Source organism: Tachyglossus aculeatus, chromosome 14 (assembly GCF_015852505.1).
Source record: "Tachyglossus aculeatus isolate mTacAcu1 chromosome 14, mTacAcu1.pri, whole genome shotgun sequence".
Taxonomy (NCBI): domain Eukaryota; kingdom Metazoa; phylum Chordata; class Mammalia; order Monotremata; family Tachyglossidae; genus Tachyglossus; species Tachyglossus aculeatus.
The window spans coordinates 50,177,320-50,198,686 of NC_052079.1; the positions used below are offsets into that span (position 1 = coordinate 50,177,320).

The 21,367-nt window shown below is 42.8% G+C and overlaps 1 protein-coding gene across 2 annotated transcripts in view; it reads right to left on the minus strand.

Annotated features, from left to right (window-relative positions):
• FAM227A (family with sequence similarity 227 member A) overlaps window positions 1-21,367 on the minus strand; it is a 32,334-nt gene that overhangs the window by 5,480 nt on the left and 5,487 nt on the right. Inside the window, exons 3-13 of one of the 2 annotated variants that reach the window (XM_038756644.1) lie at window positions 21,129-21,198; window positions 18,061-18,164; window positions 15,580-15,726; window positions 12,576-12,677; window positions 11,229-11,333; window positions 8,645-8,768; window positions 5,202-5,309; window positions 2,857-2,933; window positions 1,483-1,597; window positions 825-964; window positions 443-600 (exon numbers count right to left, since the gene is read on the minus strand). In XM_038756644.1, the coding sequence (XP_038612572.1) occupies window positions 443-600; window positions 825-964; window positions 1,483-1,597; window positions 2,857-2,933; window positions 5,202-5,309; window positions 8,645-8,768; window positions 11,229-11,333; window positions 12,576-12,677; window positions 15,580-15,726; window positions 18,061-18,164; window positions 21,129-21,198 (1,250 nt within the window). The remainder of the gene's footprint in view (window positions 1-442; window positions 601-824; window positions 965-1,482; window positions 1,598-2,856; window positions 2,934-5,201; window positions 5,310-8,644; window positions 8,769-11,228; window positions 11,334-12,575; window positions 12,678-15,579; window positions 15,727-18,060; window positions 18,165-21,128; window positions 21,199-21,367) is intronic. The other variant, XM_038756645.1, reaches the window with a different exon arrangement.

Consider the following 21,367-nt stretch of genomic DNA (forward strand, 5'->3'; position numbering starts at 1 on the left):
CTTTGGTAGGGAGTGATTTTACGTCGGAAGGGATCAGAGCAAGAAGCAGGTGGCTAAAGTGAGGTATGGCATCAACATCATCATCATCAATCGTATTTATTGAGCGCTTACTATGTGCAGAGCACTGTACTAAGCGCTTGGGAAGTACAAATTGGCAACATATAGAGACAGTCCCTACCCAACAGTGGGCTCACAGTCTAAAAGGGGGAGACAGAGAACAAAACCAAACATACTAACAAAATAAAAGAAATAGAATAGATATGTACAAATAAAATAAATAAATAAATAAATAGAGTAAAAAAATATGTACAAACATATATACATATATACAGGTGCTGTGGGGAAGGGAGGGAGGTAAGATGGGGGGATGGAGAGGGGGACGAGGGGGAGAGGAAGGAAGGGCATCAATCTTTCTGCCTCTGATTTCCCATTGTAAAGATATGGTATGGTCTTGGTGATTTCCGTCCGGCCCACCAGGATATTCCAGCCAACCTTCGGTTCAGCCTGATGGGTCTGGAGGAAGTGTTGAACCAGCGGGCTGTTTCCATAGAGGTTAAAAAGACTCCGACCGAACTCAGGGCCCTTGCAGGCAGGGTGGGACTGGGGAAAGAAAAATGGAGACTCACATTCAACCTGAAACAAAAACAGATCCAACCGATACCTTCTGCAGTATCCCCTGCCACCCCATTCCAATCTCACTGACAAGATAAGCCCTCTCAACTGATTGCTAATGAACTTTACGCCTTTTAATTCCGGATGAATCAATAAGGGAACCATTCCGGCTTCCCGGCTCACATCCATTGCCTCTTATTTTATCTACGCACCTCTTTGGAAGCAGTTCTCTCCTTCACCTTCGTTTCTGGTATTCCTTTGGTCGGTTTAGCAGTCGATTTCAGAGTCACTTTGCTTAACTGCGACTCCAGCACTGACACGGGAGGCTTAAATGAACACAGGTGCTTGAAATCTAAGAAAAGAAAGAGTTGAACCCGGGTTCCTCCTTACCTTGATTTATAAATATCCACAACTAACATGAGAGGAGACTAGTGGGAGCAATGAGGCATGGGTGTGTGTGCACACAACCCGTGTGGATTCAAATTCATTCTGAAAAAGGATTTGAAATGCAGAAGGTTCCTAAACATAGTGGCTGAGGGAAAAAAATAACACTGTTCAAAGTACATCTCCTCCAAGATGCCTTCCCTGACTAAACCCTCATTCCCTCTTCTCCCACTCCCTTCAGTTATTGCCCTTGCACTTGAATTTGTACCTTTTATTCACCCCACCCTCAGCCGATTCATCATTATTTATTTATATTAATGTCTGTCCCTGCCTCCAGGCTGTCAGCTCATTATGGGCAGGGAATGTGTCTCCCGACTTCATCATTATATACTTCCCCAAGCACTTAGTACAGTGGTCTGCCTAGAGTAAGTGCTCAATAAATACAATTGATTGATTGATTGACTGTTCTGTTATTATTTCCTGTACCTTTGAGTGACTTCATTTTGGATGGGCTTGAACTATTGGTTAGTAAGTTTGAACTTTGATTCATTTGACTGCAGTTCCCAGGGTTGATGCTGACCGATGGCAACGTGCTTTGAGACTTCAAGGAGAAAGAGAAAAGGTTAATAGTGGGAATAAAAGCCCAGAGTCCTGAACCATATCGTACTGCAATTCCTTTGGCAACTTTAGCCTCTTTCCAAGATCCCAAAGATACTTAGAGTTTTTGCACTACACATCCAGAGCGTTTCATCTGAACCCAAGTTCTTCATCCTCCTAAGAAGTAGAACAGAGTGGTTTTTCTCTGACCCAGAAAATGAAAACAAAGTTAAACATTCACGAACCTCATCAGTACTGTGCCCTCATCAGAGTCCTCCATTACATAGTATACAAGATGTTCCCACTGAGAGATGAAAGCAGATTTCTGGATTTCTTGTCAAAAATGCTAGCTCTTATTACACTGTAGACCTGCTATCTCACTATCAGGCACTGCTGCTTCACGCAGTGTTTCCAGTGACATGAAAATGCAAGGGGATTTAAGAATGTGGGCAGAAGCAGACCTGAACATCATCATTATCAAAATAATAAAAATACTTAAGCACTTAGTATGTACCAAACATGAGGACAGAATCAAGACAATCAGGTTGAACACGGTTTCTGTCCCACATGGGACTCACAGTCTAGAGGGGAGGACGAATTGGTATATAATCTCCATTTTACAGATGAGATAACTGTGGCAAGATAACTGAGGCCCAGAGAAGTGAACTGATTTGCCCAAGGTCACATAACAAACAAGAGGCAGTGGCGGGATTAGAACCCAGGTTCCGTGTCTCTCAGGCCTGTGCTATTTCCATCAGGACAGGCTGGTTCCCTAGTATCTGGATGCAAATCATTTTGCCCATGCATTCCAAACTCATTAAAAATTTCTATTTTTTGCTGACTGTCTCACTCTGCTGGGCTGAAGTGCTGCAGTTAGGCCGGGGGTTCGACAATGACATGAAAATCTAGATGGGAAAAATTTTACAACCGAATAATAAGTCTGAAGACTGTGTGAACATGGAATTACTTTTCCCAAATCCCACATGGCAAGGGTAGGGAGTACCCATTGAATCTTGAAGATAGGTTCAAGTCAAACAAAAGGAAACATTATTAGTACAATTGATTGATTGTGACTCCTAGAATTGAAGGCCAACGTTCTCATCTTTTATTTCTCTATTCCACCAACTGGGTGCTGAGGATGAGCCTGGTTGGGCATGCGATTACTATGGGCCTTTGGGCACAGAGCCTGGGGCAAAGAGTCTTGGCACGGAGCCTGCTTACCACTGTAATTCCCACCCACCCATTCCCAGCCCTGCTCTTTACCTGGCTTGACTGGGTGGAGGAATGGGAAATGTTGCTTTGATTGGTGGAGCTCTTGAATGAGAAATCTGGAAGGGATCCTTAAAAGGAAAAAAAAAAACTAAGTTGAAAATAAAGTCTGGGTAATTAAAACTTCTCTGCAGGCCCTGCCCTCTTTATATCAGGGTGATTTTTTTAATGGCATTTGTTAAGCACTTACAACGTGCCAGGCACTGTACTAAGCACTGAGGCACATACAATCTAGTCAGGTTGGACACAGTCCATGGCCCACATGGGCTCACAGCCTTAATCCCCGTTTTATAGATGAGGTAACTGAGGCCCAGAGAAGTTAAGGGACTTGCCCTAGGTCACACAGCAGACAAGTGGCAGAGCCAAGATTAGAATCCAGATCCTCTGACCCCCCAGATCCGTGCTCTTTCCACTAGGCTATGCTGCTTCCCTGGTTAAGATTTGGGGCCTATATTTACTGGTTTTATTTATTTTGTTGTAGCTGTTTTATTTTGTTCTCCTTTGGAAGTCGTATTTCTTCTGCATTAGCTTCAACAACTTTAGGACCAACCTTCCAATCAAGAGAGCCAACCAATTAATTAATCAACCATACTTATTTGAACATTTACTCTGTGCAGAGCATAGTAATAATAATAATGATGATGACATTTATTAAGCCCTTACTATGTGCAATGCACTGTTCTAAGCGCTGGGGTAGATACAAAGTAATCAAGTTGTCCCATGTGGGGCTCACAGACTTAATCCCTATTTTACAGATGAGGGAACTGAGGCACAGAGAAGTTAAGTGACTTGCCCAAAGTCACACAGCTGACAAGTGGTGGAGCTGGAATTTGAACCCATGACCTCTGACTCCAAAGCCCGGGCTCTTTCCACTGAGCCACGCTGCTTCTCTAATACCAATAAAGTATTTTTTAAGCACTGATACTCTTCCAAGTGCTTAGTATACAATGCTTTGTACACAGTAAGCGCTCAATAACTACGATTGAATGAATGAATACGGTGAGGAGAAGAAAGATCAATTAGGGAAAGTCTCTTGGACGAGATATGGTTTTGGCAGGGCTTTAAAAGTGGGGAGAATAATGGATATGAAGAGGCAGAGTATGAACAAGAAAGCAGCATAGCAGCGTGGCTCAGTGGAAAGAGCACGGGCTTTGGAGTCAGTGGTCATGGGTTCAAATTCCGGCTCCGCCACTTGTCAGCTGTGTGACTTTGGGCAAGTCACTTAACTTCTCTGCGCCTCAGGTACCTCATCTGTAAAATGGGGATTGACTGTGAGCCCCCTGTGGGACAAGCTGATCACCTTGTAACCTCCCCAGTGCTTAGAACAGTGCTTTGCACATAGTAAGTGCTTAATAAATGCCATCATTATTATTATCATTATTATTAGTGGATAGAGCGTGGGCCTGCGAGTCAGAAGGATCTGGGTTCTAATCTTCCGTTTGACCTTATGCAAGTCACTTCATTTCTCTGGGCCTCAGTTATCTCACCTAAAAAATGTAGATTAGAACTGTGAGTCCCATGTGGAACATGGACTGCGACCAACCTGATTACTTTGTATCTAGCCCAGTGCCTAAAAAGGTCCTTGGCATATAGTAAGACCTTAAGAAATATCATTTAAAAAAAAAGACAAAGAGATTTCTACCTTCCCTCTGCATTCTGGCAGAATTGCAACATCCCCAGTCGGAGGGACATTTATCGTTCTTTATCCTTAAAATCTGATATGCAGATTTCGCTGCTTCCCTCAATTACCTGTTCCATATTTAACAACTTTCAGTCAGGAAGATTTTCCTTGTAGCTATGTTAAATCTCCTCTGGTGTCAAGTTATATTCATTTTATAATTTATCATCTTTAATCTCGCTTTATGTTGACCGTTTAGAATATCAGCTCCTGGACCAGGTTGGTATTGAGAAGCAGCGTGTTTTAATGGAAAGACCATAGGCTTGAGAGTCATGGGATCTGGGTTCTAATCCTGAATCTGCCACTCGCCTGCTGGGTAACTTTGGGAGGTCGTTACCTTCTCTGGGCCTCTGTTTCCTCAGCTGTAAACTGGAGATGAAATACTGGTTCTCTCTCCCTTTTAGATTGTGAGGCCCATGTGAGATAGAAACTGTACCTGACCCATTATTCTTGTATCTTCCCCAATTCTTAGTTCAGTTCTTGGCACATAATAAGTGCTTAACAAATACCATAAGAATAATAATTGTTATTATTACTGCTCTATGTAACATCTAGCACAGTGCCTCAAATATGAAGATTCTTATCCTAGATGTTATTTGATGACATGATGAGAACAGAAAAGAAAGGGAAGAGAAAACTGAATCGGAGGTAACGTTTTTACCCCTCTTCTGTTTTCCTTTTCCTGTCATGAATTTTTCTCTCCTCGATCTCACAGGGTCCAGTTCGGAGTAGTTCCAGCAAGCATAACTGTTTCGACAGGGAAAAATGCCTAAGAAAAAGCAAAAGTGGGGAAAAGAAGTTGGTAAAAGGAAATCCCAGAGAAACACATGGAGAGAAACAGCAAATCAGCAATACCTTTATGAGCTCCTTGAAGGCAAGGAAATAGTATACACCTCAGAGCGCACCTTACACAGTTCCATGGACCTTGTAGTGCTCAGTAAATGTTTGATGATGATGATGATTTTCCTTTCAGGGAGCTTGCTGGGGTTCTCCAAAACAATAGTGGCTTAACAGGGCCACTTATCAGAAGGGGATCCATCTTAAGTCCAGGAATGTCATGGGTGTAATAATAATAATGATGGCATTTCACCCTACCTCCTTCCCCTCCCCACAGCACTTGTATATATTTGAACAGGTTTATTACTCTATTTATTTTACTTGTACATATTTACTATTCCGTTTATTTTGTTAACGATGTGCATATAGCTTTAATTCTATTTGGTCTGACTATTTTGACACCTGTCTACGTGTTTTGTTTCGTTGTCTGTCTTCCCCTTCTAGACTGTGAGCCCGTTGTTGGGTAGGGACCGTCTCTACATGTTGCCGACTTGTACTTCCCAAGCGTTTAGTACAGTGCTCTGCACACAGTAAGCGCTCAATAAATACAATTGAATGAATGAATGAATGAATGAATGTTCTTGTATCCCCCCCAGCGGTTAGAACAGTGTTTGGCACATAGTAAGCGCTTAACAAATTCATTCATTTATTCATTCAGTCGTATTTACTGAGCACTTACTGTGTGCAGAGTACTGTACTAAGAGCAGTGCTTCGCACATAATAAGCACTTAACAAATGCCATCATTATTATTACAAGGTATTCAGGTTGTCCCACATGGGGCTCACAGTCTTAATCCCCATTTTACAAATGAGGTAACTCAGGCAGAGAGAAGTTAAGTGACAGTGTGAGACAGGCTCATGACACTACACCAATAACAATGATAATAATTATGGTATTTGTTAAGCGCTTACTATGAGCCACACAATGTTCTAAGCGCTGGGGTAGATAAAAGGTGATCAGGTTGTCCCACGTGGGGCTCACGGTCTCAATCCCCATTTTACAGATGAGGTCACTCGGGCACAGAGAAGTTAAGTGACTTGCCCAAGGTCACACAGCAGACAAGTGGCAGAGGTGGGATTAGAACCCATGACCTCGGACTCCCAAGCCTGGGCTCTTGCCACTAGGCCAGGCTGATCCAAGCCCTTACCATATCCCACCGTGATTACTGCACCAGACTACTGCCTGTCTACCTGTTTTGCTTTGTTTTCTTGTCTGTCTTCCCCCTTCTAGACTGTGAGCCCGATGTTTGGTAGGGATTGTCTCTATTTGTTGCCGAATTGTACTTTCCAAGCGCTTAGTACAGTGCTCTGCACACAGCAAGTGCTCAATAAATTCATTCATTCACTCATTCAATCATATTAATTGAGCGTTTACTTTGTGTAGAGCACTGTACTAAGCGCTTGGGAAGTACAATTCGGCAACAGAGACAATCCTTACCCAACAATGGGCTCACATTGAGCACTTACTATGTGCAGAGCACTGAACTGGGAGCTATGATTGAATGAAACGAATGACTGAATGAATCATCATCAATCGTATCAATAAATACGATTGATGATGATGATGAATGAATGAATGAATACTGCATCGCTCTCCTCACTGACCTCCCTACCTCCCATCTCTCCCCACTTCATTCCATACTTCACTCTGCTGCCTGGATCATTTTCCTAAAAAAAGTTCAGTCCACGTTTCCCATGTCTCCCCACTCTTAAAAAAAAAATCATTCATTCAATCGTATTGATTGAGAGCTTCCTGTGTGCAGAGCACTGTACGAAGCGCTTGGGAAGTATATTCATTCATTCAATCACATTTATTGAGCACTTCCTGTGTCCAGAGCACTGTTCTAAGCGCTTGGGAAGTACAAGTCGGCAACAGAGATGGTCCCTACCCAACAACGGACTCTCAGTCTAGAAGGGGGAGACAGACAACAAAACCAAACATGTAGACAGATGTCAAAACTGTCAGAATAAATAGAATAGAATAGAGAATAGAGAAGCAGCGTGGCTCAGTGGGAAAGAGCCCGGACTTTGGAGTCAGAGGTCATGGGTTCAAATCCCGGCTCCGCCGATTGTCAGCTGTGTGACTTTGGGCAAGTCACTTAACTTCTCTGTGCCTCAGTTCCCTCATCTGTAAAATGGGGATGAAGACTGTGAGCCCCCCGTGGGACAACCTGATCACTCTGTAACCTCCCCAGCACTTAGAACAGTGCTTTGCACATAGTAAGCACTTAATAAATGTCATCATTATTATTACTATTAATTATAGCTATATGCACATCATTAACAAAATAGAGTAGTAAATATGAACACATAAAATAGAGTAATAAATCTGTACCATGGAATGAACATTTTTTTAGTAAACGATCGGTGACAGCAGAGTGATGTAAGGAAGTAAGGTTACAGTCAGAGTGGGAGGCAGACATTGAAAAAAATTTTGGATACGTACATAAGTGCTGTGGGGCTGAGAGTTGGGTAAATATCAAGTGCTTATTGGGTACAGATCCAAGTTCATGAATTCATTCAATCGTATTTATTGAGCGCATACGGTGTGCAGAGCTCTGTACTAAGCGCTTGGGAAGTACAAATCGGCAACATATAGGGACGGTCCCTACCCAACAACAGGCTCAGTGACTGTCACCCACCCTAGACTGAGCACTTTGTGGGCAGGGAACATTTCTACCAACTCTGTTCCACTGTACTCTCCCCAAAGGCTTAGTTCAGTGCTCTGCACACAGTAAGTCCTCAATAAATACCACTGATTAATGGATTGAGAGGGAATAGGGGGCTTATCGCTTTAAACATTGGGGAGGAGAAGAGGCTAAAGTGATACTAAGTGAAGGCAAAGAAATGTATTTGAGTATGTGGGGAAATGCAATCTAGGTGGCTAAATTTTTATTTAACGGTATTTGTTAAGCGCTTACTATGTGCAAAGCACTGTTCTAAGTGTGGGGGAGATACAAGGTGATCAGGTTGTCCCACGTGGGGCTCACAGTCTTAATCCCCATTTTACAGATGAGGGAACTGAGGCACAAAGAAGTTAAGTGACTTGCCCAAAGTCACACAGCTGACAATTGGTGGAGCCGGGATTTGAACCCTTGACCTCTGACCCCAAAGCCCGGGCTCTTTCCACTGAGCCATGCTGCTTCTCAGTGGAATATTCTTATAATGAATATTCAATATAAGAATGTTATATTGAAGATTCTTACTCTTAAATTAATATTTCCTCAGAGAGAGAGAGAGAGAAATAGAGAGAGAAACTCCTCTCACCTCCAATCCACTCCATCGTTGTGTTACAGATATGAGACTTGAATTCGTGGGTGTCAAACCAGGACTGTGGGAAACAAGCACAGAAGCTTGTGTACAAGGCTTGGCTCAGGAATAACGGGAACCTCTGAGGATGAAGCACAAGAAATCAAAATCCAAACTTTGAACAGATGTCAAGGGGGGCCACAAACCCCAGAAACCGATGACCTGTTCTCTCTAAAAAAAAAAAAAAAAATCTACTGGGCTAATCCATCATTCGTATTTACTAAGTGTTTACTGTGTGCAGATCACTGTACTAAGCACTTGGGACAGCACAATATAACAGAGTTGGTAATAATAATAATAATAATAATGGTATTTGTTAAGCGCTTACTATGTGCAAAGCACTGTTCAAAGTGCTGGGGGGGGATACAAGGTGATCGGATTGTCCCACGTGGGGCTCACAGTCTTCATCCCCATTTTACAGATGAGGTCATTGAGGCACAGAGAAGTTAAGTGGCTTGCCCAGGGTTACACAGCTGACAAGTGGTGGAGTCGGAATTCGAACCCATGACCTCTGACTCCCAAGCCCGTGCTCTTTCCAGTGAGCCATGCTGATGGTAGGTACATTCCCTGCCCACAACAAGCTTACAATCTAGAGATAATGATTTTATCCTCTCTAATCAATCATATTTACTGATTGCTTACTGTGTGCAGGGCACTGCAATAATAATAATAATAATAATGGTATTTATTAAGCGCTTACTATGTGCTAAGCACTGTTCTAAGCACCAGGGGAGATACAAAGTAATCAGGTTGTCCCATGTGGGGCTCACAGTTTTAACTGCCATTTTACAGATGAGATAACTGAGGCACAGAGAGGTTAAGTGACTTGCCCAAGTCACACAGCTGACAGTGCTTTGCACATAGTAAGCACTTAATAAATGGCATTTATAAGTGGAAGAGGCGGGGTTAGAACCCACCACCTCTGACTCCCAAGCTCATGCTCTTTCCTCTAAGCCACGCTGCTTCTGTACTAAGCACTTGGTAGAGTACAATATAATCAACATGGATACTTTGAGAAGCAGCGTGGCTCAGTGGAAAGAGCCCGGGCTTTGGCGTCAGAGGTCAAGGGTTCAAATCCCGGCTCCGCCACTTGTCAGCTGTGTGACTTTGGGCAAGTCACTTAACTTCTCTGGGCCTCAGTTACCTCATCTGTAAAATGGGGATTAAGACTGTGAACCCCCCGTGGGACAACCTGATCACCTTGTAAACTCGCCAGCGCTTAGAACAGTGCTTTGCACATAGTAAGCGCTTAATAAATGCCATCATTATTATTATTATTATTTGAAGTCATGGCTCCCTTCTACTTGATCTGCTGGCTCTCAACTGTCTGAATTCTAACAAACTTTATCTTTGTCAGAATAAAAGGGTCATTCCCCAGAGTCTTTTCATCAAACATTTAAATTCCTAAAATATAGTGACCAGGGCTTCAGCGTTCCGGTCAGCGAGAAATAATCCCTCATTTTCCTCTGTTACCACTCCCTATTGGGTCTGCCTGGAACAATTTTTTTTATGGTACCTATTAATAATGATGGCATTTATTAAGCGCTTACTCTGTGCAAAGCACTGTTCTAAGCGCTGGGGAGGTTACAAGGCGATCAGGTTGTCTCACAGGGGGCTCACAGTCTTAATATTACTCTATTTATTTATTTATTTTACTTGTACATATCTATTCTATTTATTTTATTTTGTTAGTATGTTTGGTTTTGTTCTCTGTCTCCCCCTTTTAGACTGCGAGCCCACTGTTGGGTAGGGACTGTCTCTATATGTTGCCAACTTGTACTTCCCAAGCGCCTAGTACAGTGCTCTGCACACAGTAAGCGCTCAATAAATACGATTGATTGATTGATTGATTGATTGACAGATGAGGGAACTGAGGCCCAGAGAAGTTAAGCGACTTGCCCAAAGTCACACAGCTGACAATCGGCAGAGCCGGGATTTGAACCCATGACCTCTGACTCCAAAGCCCGGGCTCTTTCCACTGAGCCACGCTGCTTCTCTAGAGATAGAGAAGCTTACGGTCTTCTGTAAACTGCTTACTAGCATTAGATGCTTACTACGTGCCAGGCACTGCAGTAGAAACAAGATAAGCAGTTTGGACACAGTCCAATGTCTAATGTCCCACATGGGGTTTACAGTCTTAATCCCTGTTTTACAGATTAGGTAACTGAGGCACAGAGAAATCAAGTGATTTGTCTGCGGTCACACAGCAGACAAGTGGCAGAGCTGGGATTACTTCCCAGGCCCATGCTCTCTCAACTAGGCCACACTGCCTCTCTGATTTTCACCCTTTATTCACTCCTTCCTCAGTCTCATAGCATATACGTAATTTAATGTATTTATTTACATTAATGTCTGTCTCCCCTGCAAGACCGTAAGCTTGTTGCGGGCACGGCACGTATCTACCAACTCCGTTACATTGTACTCTCCCAAGTTCTTAGTACAATACTTCGCACACAGTATGCGCTCAATAAATAGGACTGATTGATTGATTGATGGGTTACCCTTGCAGGCATACTGAAAAGTAGCCCTTCTCAATACTCACTTTCAAGAGGGCCTCTGTATAGTGAGTCCTGGGAATGTTAAGTAGGAGGGAGGTGTAATTTCTGGCAATGCGATCGAACAGCTGGCCCTGGAGCTCTTTATTTGGCTATCAAAAAAAAGTGCAGAATAAATAATTACAAAAAAGATTACCAAAAAAAGTGAAGAAAAATAATTACATCTGTAGGCCCACCTAAAAGCCTGAAGATCTGGTGATAAAAAGGCAGAGAGCAAGGACAATTGTCTCCTGAAAGAAGCATGACCTGGAGGGTAAGCCTGGGTTCTATTCAATGTAATAATAATAATAATAATAATTAAGAACTATCAAACGATGCCTAAATAATATAATTATTATTTCTATTAGTATTATCAATACTGATTATTATTTTTATTATTATGGGATTTGTTAAGTGCTTACTATGTGCCAAGCACTGTACTAAGCACTGGGGCATATGCAAGGTAATCAGGTTGTCCCACATGGGGCTCACGGTCTTAATCCCCATTTTTACAGATTGAGGTAACTGAGGCACAGAGAAATGAAGTGGCTTGCCCAAGGTCACACGGCAGACAAGTGGCGGAGCCAGGATTAGAACCCACGACCTCTGACTCCAAAGCCTGTGCTCTTGCCATTAGGCTATGCTGCTTTTCTAATAATGATAGTAGTAGTTGTATTTGTTAAGCACTATCTAATGATAGTATAAATATTAGTACGTTAAGCACTACCTACCAATCAATGCCTCTATAATTATAATAAGTTAAACAATGCCTCTCCAATGATAATTATTATTTCTAATATCAATAATACTAATAATGATAGAAGTAATATTTGTTAAGCACTATCTAATAATAATATAATAATAGTATGTTAAGCACTATCTACCAATCAATGCCTCGCCAATGACAAGTACTACTACTACTAAAAATAATAATAATATTTAAGCACTATCAACCAACCACTGTGTTAAGCACCGGGGGAGATTTAAAATAATCAGATTAAACACAGTCCCACATGGGACTCAGAGTATAAGGGGGAGGGAGAACAACTAATGGGGGAGGGAAAACAGCTAATGGGGGAGGGATAACAGCTAATTAAACCTCCAGTGATGGGTTCAATGAACTTGAGGATTTTCAGCCATAGAAAGCAACACTGATGAGAATAAAGGGAGCAACACTGAGCCAAGCCTTTCAATGGAGAGACCATCTGGAGAATCAGCGGTTGGAGGGACATTTCCATTGACCTAGAAACTGGTATCGGAGAGCTATTTTGCCCTTACGGTGTTTTCATTTGCTCAAGGATTGAACTGAGAGTATTACGCAAAAGAGAAAGAAAATCTTTCTTTCCCCCGCCTACCTGATACCTTTCCAGAAATATCCACCAGAAGGTATCCAGCAGAATGGCTTTGGGGCCCGGAGAGGTGAGGAATTTCTGCAGTTCCCTTGGGGACAAGGAAGGCTGACAAAAAAAACACAAAAAACCAAAAGCCACGTTATGGTTTTATACTGGCCAATTACTGAATGGTGAATTGAAATGGGGTGACTGATAGGCAAAAAAAAATAGTTAAAGGGCATCCTGAATCGCAGTGTGGCCTAGTGGAAATAATATTCTACTACTAATAATAGTTGTATTTGTTAAGTATATATGTTTGTACATATTTATTACTCTATTTTACCTGTACATATCTATTCTATTTATTTTATTTTGTTAGTATGTTTGGTTTTGTTCTCTGTCTCCCCCTTTAAGACTGTGAGCCCACTGTTGGGTAGGGACTGTCTCCATATGTTGCCAATTTGTACTTCCCAAGCGTTTAGTACAGTGCTCTGCACATAGTAAGCGCTCAATAAATACGATTGATTCATTCATTCATTCATTCAATCGTATTTATTGAGCGCTTACTGTATGCAGGGCACTGTACTAAGCGCTTGGGAAGTACAAGTTGGCAACATACAGGGACGGTCTCTACCCAACAGTTGGCTCACAGTCTAGAAGGTGGACACAGAGAACAAAAAACAAAACATATTGATGATGATGATGACGATGATGATCTGCCAAGCACTGTACTGAACACTAGGATAGATACAAGATCATCAGGCCTAACACAATCCCTGTCCCTCATGGGGCTTACAGCCTAAGTAGGAGGGAGGAATCCTCACTTTACAGCTGAGGAAAGTGAGACAGAGAAGTGAAGTGACTTGCCCAAGGTCACCCTGCAGGCAAATGGCAGAGCCAGGACAAGTCTCCAGGTCCTCTAACTCCCAGCCAGGGGCTCTTTCCACTACCTCACACATAGGCCTGAGACTCAAAGAACTTGGGTTCTAATCCCCCCTCTGCCATTTGCCTGCCGTGTGCCTCAGTTACCGCCTCTGTAAAATGGGGATTAAATCTTCCTCTCTCCAATTTAGACTGAGACTCATGTGGGGGGACTTTGTCTAATCTGATTATCTTGTATTTAATGTAAAACTTAGTATAGTGCCTGGCTCAAAGTAAGCGCTTAACCACTACCATTAAATAGCAAATAAACAAAAAAAAATTATTCAAACAATGTCCCTTGATTGCGACCCTTGGGAAGCAAGAGGGGGTAGGGAGAACATTCCTGGGATCCAGTGGGTGGCTCTCTTTGAGCCAAGGTTTGGGGTAGAACTAGTTTAGGAGACCTGAAGTGAGCTCAATATTCCTTAGGTTGTTTGTTGACTTTTTTTCACTACTTATTATCCCATTCTCTCTCTCTCTCTCGTCAACTCCATAATGCACCCTTAATGACGCTCATAGTGACCCCTCCAAAAGCAGCACTGGCACTTACTGAGCGCCTACTGAACGCAAGGCACTGTACTAAGCATTTGGAAAAGTGTAACAGAAACCCAAGACCCATTCCCCACCCGCAAGGAACTTACACTCTAATGGGGAAAGACCGACATGAAATATTTATGAAATATTGATGCTACTGATGCCTGTTTACTTGTTTTGATGTCTGCCTCCCCCATTCTAGACTGTGAGCCCGTTGTGGGCAGGAATTGTCTCTATTAGCTCTCTTCCTCCCTTCAAGGCCCTACTGAGAGCTCACCTCCTCCAGTAGGCCTTCCCAGACTGAGCCCCTTCCTTCCTCTCCCCCTCGTCCCCCTCTCCACCCCCTCATCTTACCTCCTTCCTTTCCCCACAGCACCTGTATATATGTATATATGTTTGTACATATTTATTACTCTATTTATTTTACTTGTACATATCTATTCCATTTATTTTATTTTGTCAGTATGTTTGGTTTTGTTCTCCGTCTCCCCCTTTTAGACTGTGAGCCCACTGTTGGGTAGGGACTGTCTCTATATGTTGCCAACTTGTACTTCCCAAGCGCTTAGTACAGTGCTCTGCACACAGTAAGCGCTCAATAAATACGATTGATTGATTGATTGATTTGTACTGAATAGTACTTTCCAAGCGCTTAGTACAGTGGTCTGCACACAATAAACGCTCAATAAATACGAATGAATGAATGAATTTATCAGCAGTGGGATCCGAAGAAATAAGTTGTTTAATAGACCATACACATTCAACTAGAACAGTGCTTCGCACACAGTCTTCTAGACAGTGAGCCCCTTGTTGGGTAGGGACCGTCTCTATATGTTGCCAACTTGGACTTCCCAAGCGCTTAGTAGAGTGCTCTGCACACAGTAAGAGCTCAATAAATACGACTGAATGAAGAGCAAGTGCTTAACAAATGCCATTATTATTATTATTATTATTATTGTTATTATCAGGCGTACTTTCCTATCTGTGGCACAAAAACACACACACACACGCAAGCAGCGTGGCTTAGTGGAAAGGGCCCGGGCTTTGGAGTCAGAGGTCACGGGTTCGAATCCCGGCTCCACCACTTGTCAGCTGTGTGATCTGGGGCAAGTCACTTCACTTCTCTTTGCCCCAGTTCCCTCATCAGCAAAATGGGGACGAAGACTGTGAGCCCCATGTGGGGCAACCTGATAACCTTGTATCTACCCCGGCGCTTAGAACGGTGCTTTGCACATAGTAAGCGCTTAACAAATACCATCATTATTATTATTATTATTAAGTATATATATACATATATGTGTATATGTATGTACATATGTATATGTATGTATGTGTGTATATATAGATAGATAGATATATGTGTATATGTATGTACATATGTATATGTATGTATGTGTGTATAGATAGATAGATAGATAGATATAGATAGATAGATACACACACATACACATCTGGGCAAATACATATATCTACATACACATCTAGATATACATATAGGCATATATATTTGCCCAGATGTGAGTCGCAAACCCCACTGGGCATGTGCCAAGGTGACACTCAGGAGGCCTCTAAGTACCTTGGAACAGGCTGTATTTCTTTGGGCCCGGACTACGTTGGCCACCATATCGAACAAGGCCACCTCATTAGGCAGTTCCGTCGGCTTGTGTTTCTGGTATCCTGGGTACTGGTACAGTTCGGCCAGCTGGTTCTTCACCTCTATGTTCTAAGGAAGGAAGGAAAAGGGGGGTTGGCAGAGAAGAAAAGAGCATCAAAGAGGGCTAAAATAAGACCTGTTTATAATATTCATTCATTCATTCATTCAATCGTATTTATTGAGCGCTTACTGCGTGCACGGCACCGTACTAAGCGCTTGGAAAGTACAATTCGGCAACAGATAGAGACGATCCCTCCCCAACAACGGGCTCAAAGTCTAGAAGGGGGGAGACAGACAGCTTCAATAGCATCAGCATAAATAAATAGAATTATAGATATATACACATCAGTAATAAATAGAATAACAAATATGTTCATATATATACAGGTGCTGTGGGGCGGGGAGGGGGGTACAGAAGAGGGAGGGAGTCGGGGCGATGGGAAGGGGAGGAGGAGGAGCAGAGGAAAAGCGGGGCTTAGTCTGGGAAGGTCTTCTAATACTACCTTTGACTACCATGTTGGTCTCAAGAATCTAAGAGCACTTGTAAAAGTTCCTAAATAAATTACCTATCAAGATCTGTTTCCATTTTACAACCTGAGATCAAAATTAAATGATCCCCCCACTGGACTTCTCCAAATATAAACATCTATTGTCTGATTATTATTATTATTATCAAGGGCGATCGAGTTGTTCCTGATTCATAGCAAATCTATGGATATATTTTCTCCAGAACATCCTGTCTTCTGCCATAATCGGTAAGCTTGCTAACGGCTCTTCCTTTTTCGTTGTTATGGTTTCTGTCCGTCTAGCTGCGGGTCTGCCTCTTCCACATTTTCCCTGGACTTTTTCTACATTAGTGTCAGTCACCTCATCTGCAAAATGGGGGATTGACTGTGAGCCCCATCTGTCTTATATCCGCACCAGTGCTTAGTACAGCCAACTTGTACTTCCCAAGTGCTTAGTACAGTGCTCTGCACACAGTAAGCGCTCAATAAATACGATTGAATGAATGAATGAATGGCACATAGTAAGCGCTTAAGAAATACCATAAAACAAAAATAAACAAAAAAACCCACAAATGCAATATAGCCTGTCAGCTAGCTCTCCATAGATGCTTATTGCCTTACCAATAGGGTATGAGCATACTGATGCTCCTTTTAGGTGGCGCAAACCTCAAAAGGCATTTAAATAATAATAATAATAATAATAATGGCCTTTATTAAGCACTTACTATGTGCAAAGCACTGTTCTAAGTGCTGGGAAGGTTACAAGGTGATCAGGTTGTCCCACGGGGGGCTCACAGTCTTAATCCCCATTTTACAGATGAGGGAACTGAGGCACAGAGAAGTGAAGTGACTTGCCCAAAGTCACACAGCTGACAATTGGCGGAGCGGGGATTTGAACCCACGACCTCTGACTCCAAAGCTCGTGCTCTTTCCACTGAGCCACGCTGCTTCTCTTAAACCTCTGTGACCTGTCCCTCTCATTAGTAAAAATGGGAATGAGAGGGGGACAGTCCTTTAGACTGTGAGCCCACTGTTGGGTAGGGACTGTCTCTATATGTTGCCAACTTGTACCTCCCAAGCGCTTAGTACAGTGCTCTGCACACAGTAAGCGCTCAATAAATACGATTGATGATGATGATGATGATGATGAATGAGAGTATCTGCCAATTCATGCATCAGAGCGAGCAAGTGAAATGATACAGTATTTATTTAGGCTCCGTTTAAAAGGGGCTGCGCTACCTGAAATGTCAATAACAGTGGTAGATGACTCCTCCATTCCTCTCTGCCTATTCCAGGATAAAATTTACCAGCAAGTCAAGTGTCTCCAACGTCAAAGAGTGAAACTCAATCCACACCCCTAAGAGAAAATACAGGGAAGTGTTTGTGGCTAGAGCACGGGCCTGAGAATCAGAAGGACCTGGGGTCTAGTATTGGCTCTTCCGCTTGTCTGCTGTGTGACCTTGGGGAAGTCGCTTCACCTCTCTGTGTCTCAGTTACCTCATCGGTCAAGTGGGGATTATAACCGTGAGCCCCATGTGGAACCTGGACTGCGTGCAACCTGATTACCTTGTATCTCCCTCAGCGCTTAGAAAAGTGCCTAGCGCATTGTCAGAGGTCGTGGGTTCTAATTCTGGCTCTGCCACTTGTCAGCTGCGTGACTTTAGGCAAGTCACTTAACTTCTCAGTGCCTCACTTACCTCGACTATAAAACGGGAGTTCCCACGTGGGACAACCTGATAACCTTTGTATTGACCCCTACGCTTAGAACAGTGCTTGGCACAGAGTAAGCGCTTAACAAATACCATTATTGTTATTATTATTATTATTATAGTGAGCACATTAAAAATACCATAAAAAAGGGAGGAAACTACTCCATGGAATGGCTTAGCTGCCTTACCCTCTTAGCAGAGATCTTTCTCCGGGCTGATAGGTCTGAGAAGATTGGCCTCCTGCTCAGCACCTGCTTCTGACCAGGCCCTCTTGACTTCTTTTTTCCCTTGCCTGCAGGAAGCAAAGGAGCTTACCATCATAATCACCATCATTATCATCATCAGTATTTATTAAGCGCTTTCTGTATGCAGAGCACTCTTCTAAGCGCTTGGGAGAGTGAGTTGGTAGACACATGCCCTGCCTACAATGAGTCTACAGTCTATCAATCAATCCATCAATCGTATTTAATGAGGGCTTACTGTGTGCAGAGCACTTTACTAAGCGCTTGGGAGAGTACAATACAATAATAATAATAATGGCATTTATTAAGTGCTTACTATGTGCAAAGCACTGTTCTAAGCACTGAAGCACAGTTCTAAGCTACTGTTCTAAGTACTACCAACTGAGTTGGTAGTAATAATAATAATAATGATGGTATTGGTTAAGCGCTTACTATGTGCCAGACTCTGTACTAAGCGCTGGGGTGAAGAAAAGCAAATCGGGTTGGACATAGTCCCTGTCCCATGTGGGGCTTGCAGTCTCAATCCCCATTTTAGAGATGGAGTAACTGAGGCACAGAGAAGTGAAGTGACTTGCCTAAGGCCACACAGCAGACAAGTGGTGGAGCTGGGATTAGAACCCATGACCTTTGGATTCCCAGGCCCGTGCTCTATCCACTTCTCTGGTAATAATGATAATAATAATAATAATAATAATAATAATAATGATGTTGGTATTTGTTGAGTACTTACTACATGCAAAGCACTGTCCTAAGCGCTAGGGAGGTTACAAGGTGACCAGATTGTCCCGCGGGAGGCTCACAGTCTTCATCCCCATTTTACAGATGAGGTAACTGAGGCACAGAGAAGTGAAGTGACTTGCCCAAAGTCACAGCTGACAATTGGCAGAGCCGGGATTTGAACCCATGACTTCTGACTCCAAAGCCCGGGCTCTTGCCACTGAGTCATGCTGCTTCCTACAACGAGTTTACAGTCTATCGATCCATCAATCAATCGCATTTATTGAGCATTTACTGTTTGCAGAGCACTTAGTGCTTGGGAGAGTACAATGCAGTAGAATTGGCCGACGGGTTCCCTGCCCACAAGCTTACAGTTAAAAGGGCAGACTTAAAGATATATATATATATATCTTGGTATATATACCAAGCGCTTAGTACAGTGCTCTGCACATAGTAAGCGCTCAATAAATACGATTGATGATGATATATATTAGTGCTATGGAGTTGAGGGTGGGGCAAACATCAAATGCCCAACGGTCAGAGACCCAAACACACAGACACAGAAGGGAAGGGGAGTGGGAAAAACGATTTGTAAAATGGGGATTAAGACTGTGAGCCCCCCGTGGGACAACACTTGGAGGAGGTGTGACCTCAATAAGGCTTTGAAAATGGGGAGAAAGGAAAACAAGTTATATGTAATGATGGAGTCCACTGCCACCTCCTGACATTAGTACAATTTTACCATCGTCATCAACATCATCATCAACAATCGTATTTATTGAGCGCTTACTGTGTGCAGAACACTGTACTAAGCGCTTGGGAAGTACAAGTTGGCAACATATAGAGACAGTCCCGACCCAACAGTGGGCTCACAGTCTAAAAGGGGGAGACAGAGAACTTGGAGATGAAGAGTTTCAGGGACATGCCATCATTATTATTTTTTTGCCATCATTATTATTTTTACCAGCGCTTAGAACAGTGCTTTGCACATAGTAAGCGCTTAATAAATGCCATCATTATTATTATTATTATTACATGCACGTGAAAGTCCAGATATTTCATTCAATCATATTTAATGAGTGCTTACCATGTGCAGAGCACTGTAGTAAACACTGGGGAGAGTACAACACAACAATAAACTAACAAATTCCCTGCCCACATTCAGTCATTCGGAGAAGCAGCGTGGCTTAGCGGATAAAGCCCGGGTGTCAGAAGGACCTAGGTTCGAATCCCTGCTCTGCCATACGTCTGCTATGTGTGACCTAGGATAAGTCGCATCACTTGCCCACATCAAATCACTAGAGAAGCAGCGTGGCTTAGTGGAAAGAGCCCGGGCTTGGGAGTCAGAGATTGTGGGTTCTAATCCCGCCTCTGCCACTTGTCAGCTGTGTGACTTTGGGCAAGTCACTTCACTTCTCTTTGCCCCAGTTACCTCATCTGTAAAATGGGGATTAAGACTGTGAGCCCCATGTGGGATGATCTGATTACCTTGAATCCTTCCTCTCCCCCTCATTCCCCTCTCCATCCCCCCATCTTACCTCCTTCCCTTCCCCACAGCACCTGTATATATGCTTGTACATATTTATTACTCTATTTATTTATTTATTTTACTTGTACATATCTATTCTATTTATTTTATTTTGTTAGTATGTTTGGTTTTGTTCTGTCTCCCCGTTTTAGACTGTGAGCCCACTGTTGGGTAGGGACTGTCTCTATATGTTGCCAACTTGTACTTCCCAAGCGCTTAGTACAGTGCTCTGCACACAGTAAGCGCTCAATAAATACGATTGATTGATTGATTGATTGAATCTACCCCAGCGCTTAGAACAGTGCTTGGCACATAGTAAGTGCTTAATAAATACCACTATTATTATTATTATCATTTCTCTGGACCTCAATTCCCTCATCTGTAAAACGGGGATTAAGAGTGTGAGCCCCATGTGGGACAGAGATTATGTCCAACTTTATTACCTTGTGTCTACTCCAATGCTTAGAACAGTGCTTGGCACATAGTAAGCGCTTAACAAGTACCACAATTATTATCGTTATTATTATTATTACATTGTATAAGATTACACTGTGCCAGGCCAGACAGAGCACTCCTTGAGATGCTACTGTTAATATGATCCAGGGCTCAGCGCCAGAAGATATTCTGACCTTGGGCTCTTTTGGAAGGGGACAACAGAACCTGCCCCTTTGTGTTAGAAAGCCAAGAGATTACTTATCTAGAGTCCCCAGTGCCATACTCATTACAAAAAATAAATCCCCAAAGTAACGCTATTAGAAAGTAGGTTTGCCTCGGTCTCCTTCGATGCCACGGAAGTGCTCTCTTAAATGCCTCTTTTCCAATTCCACCTTCTCAATCGCCTTCGGAAACAACAGAATAATAGAGCATTGGGAATTAACATCCTGAAAGGGGAGGCATAAAAGCCCGTGCCTGATCCCAGCGTTCAATATGGAGAAAAGCCTGATTGCAGCAGCTGCTATTTTATTCTCCGCTTCTGCCACCCTTCCACCCGCCATCACCCTGTGCCCT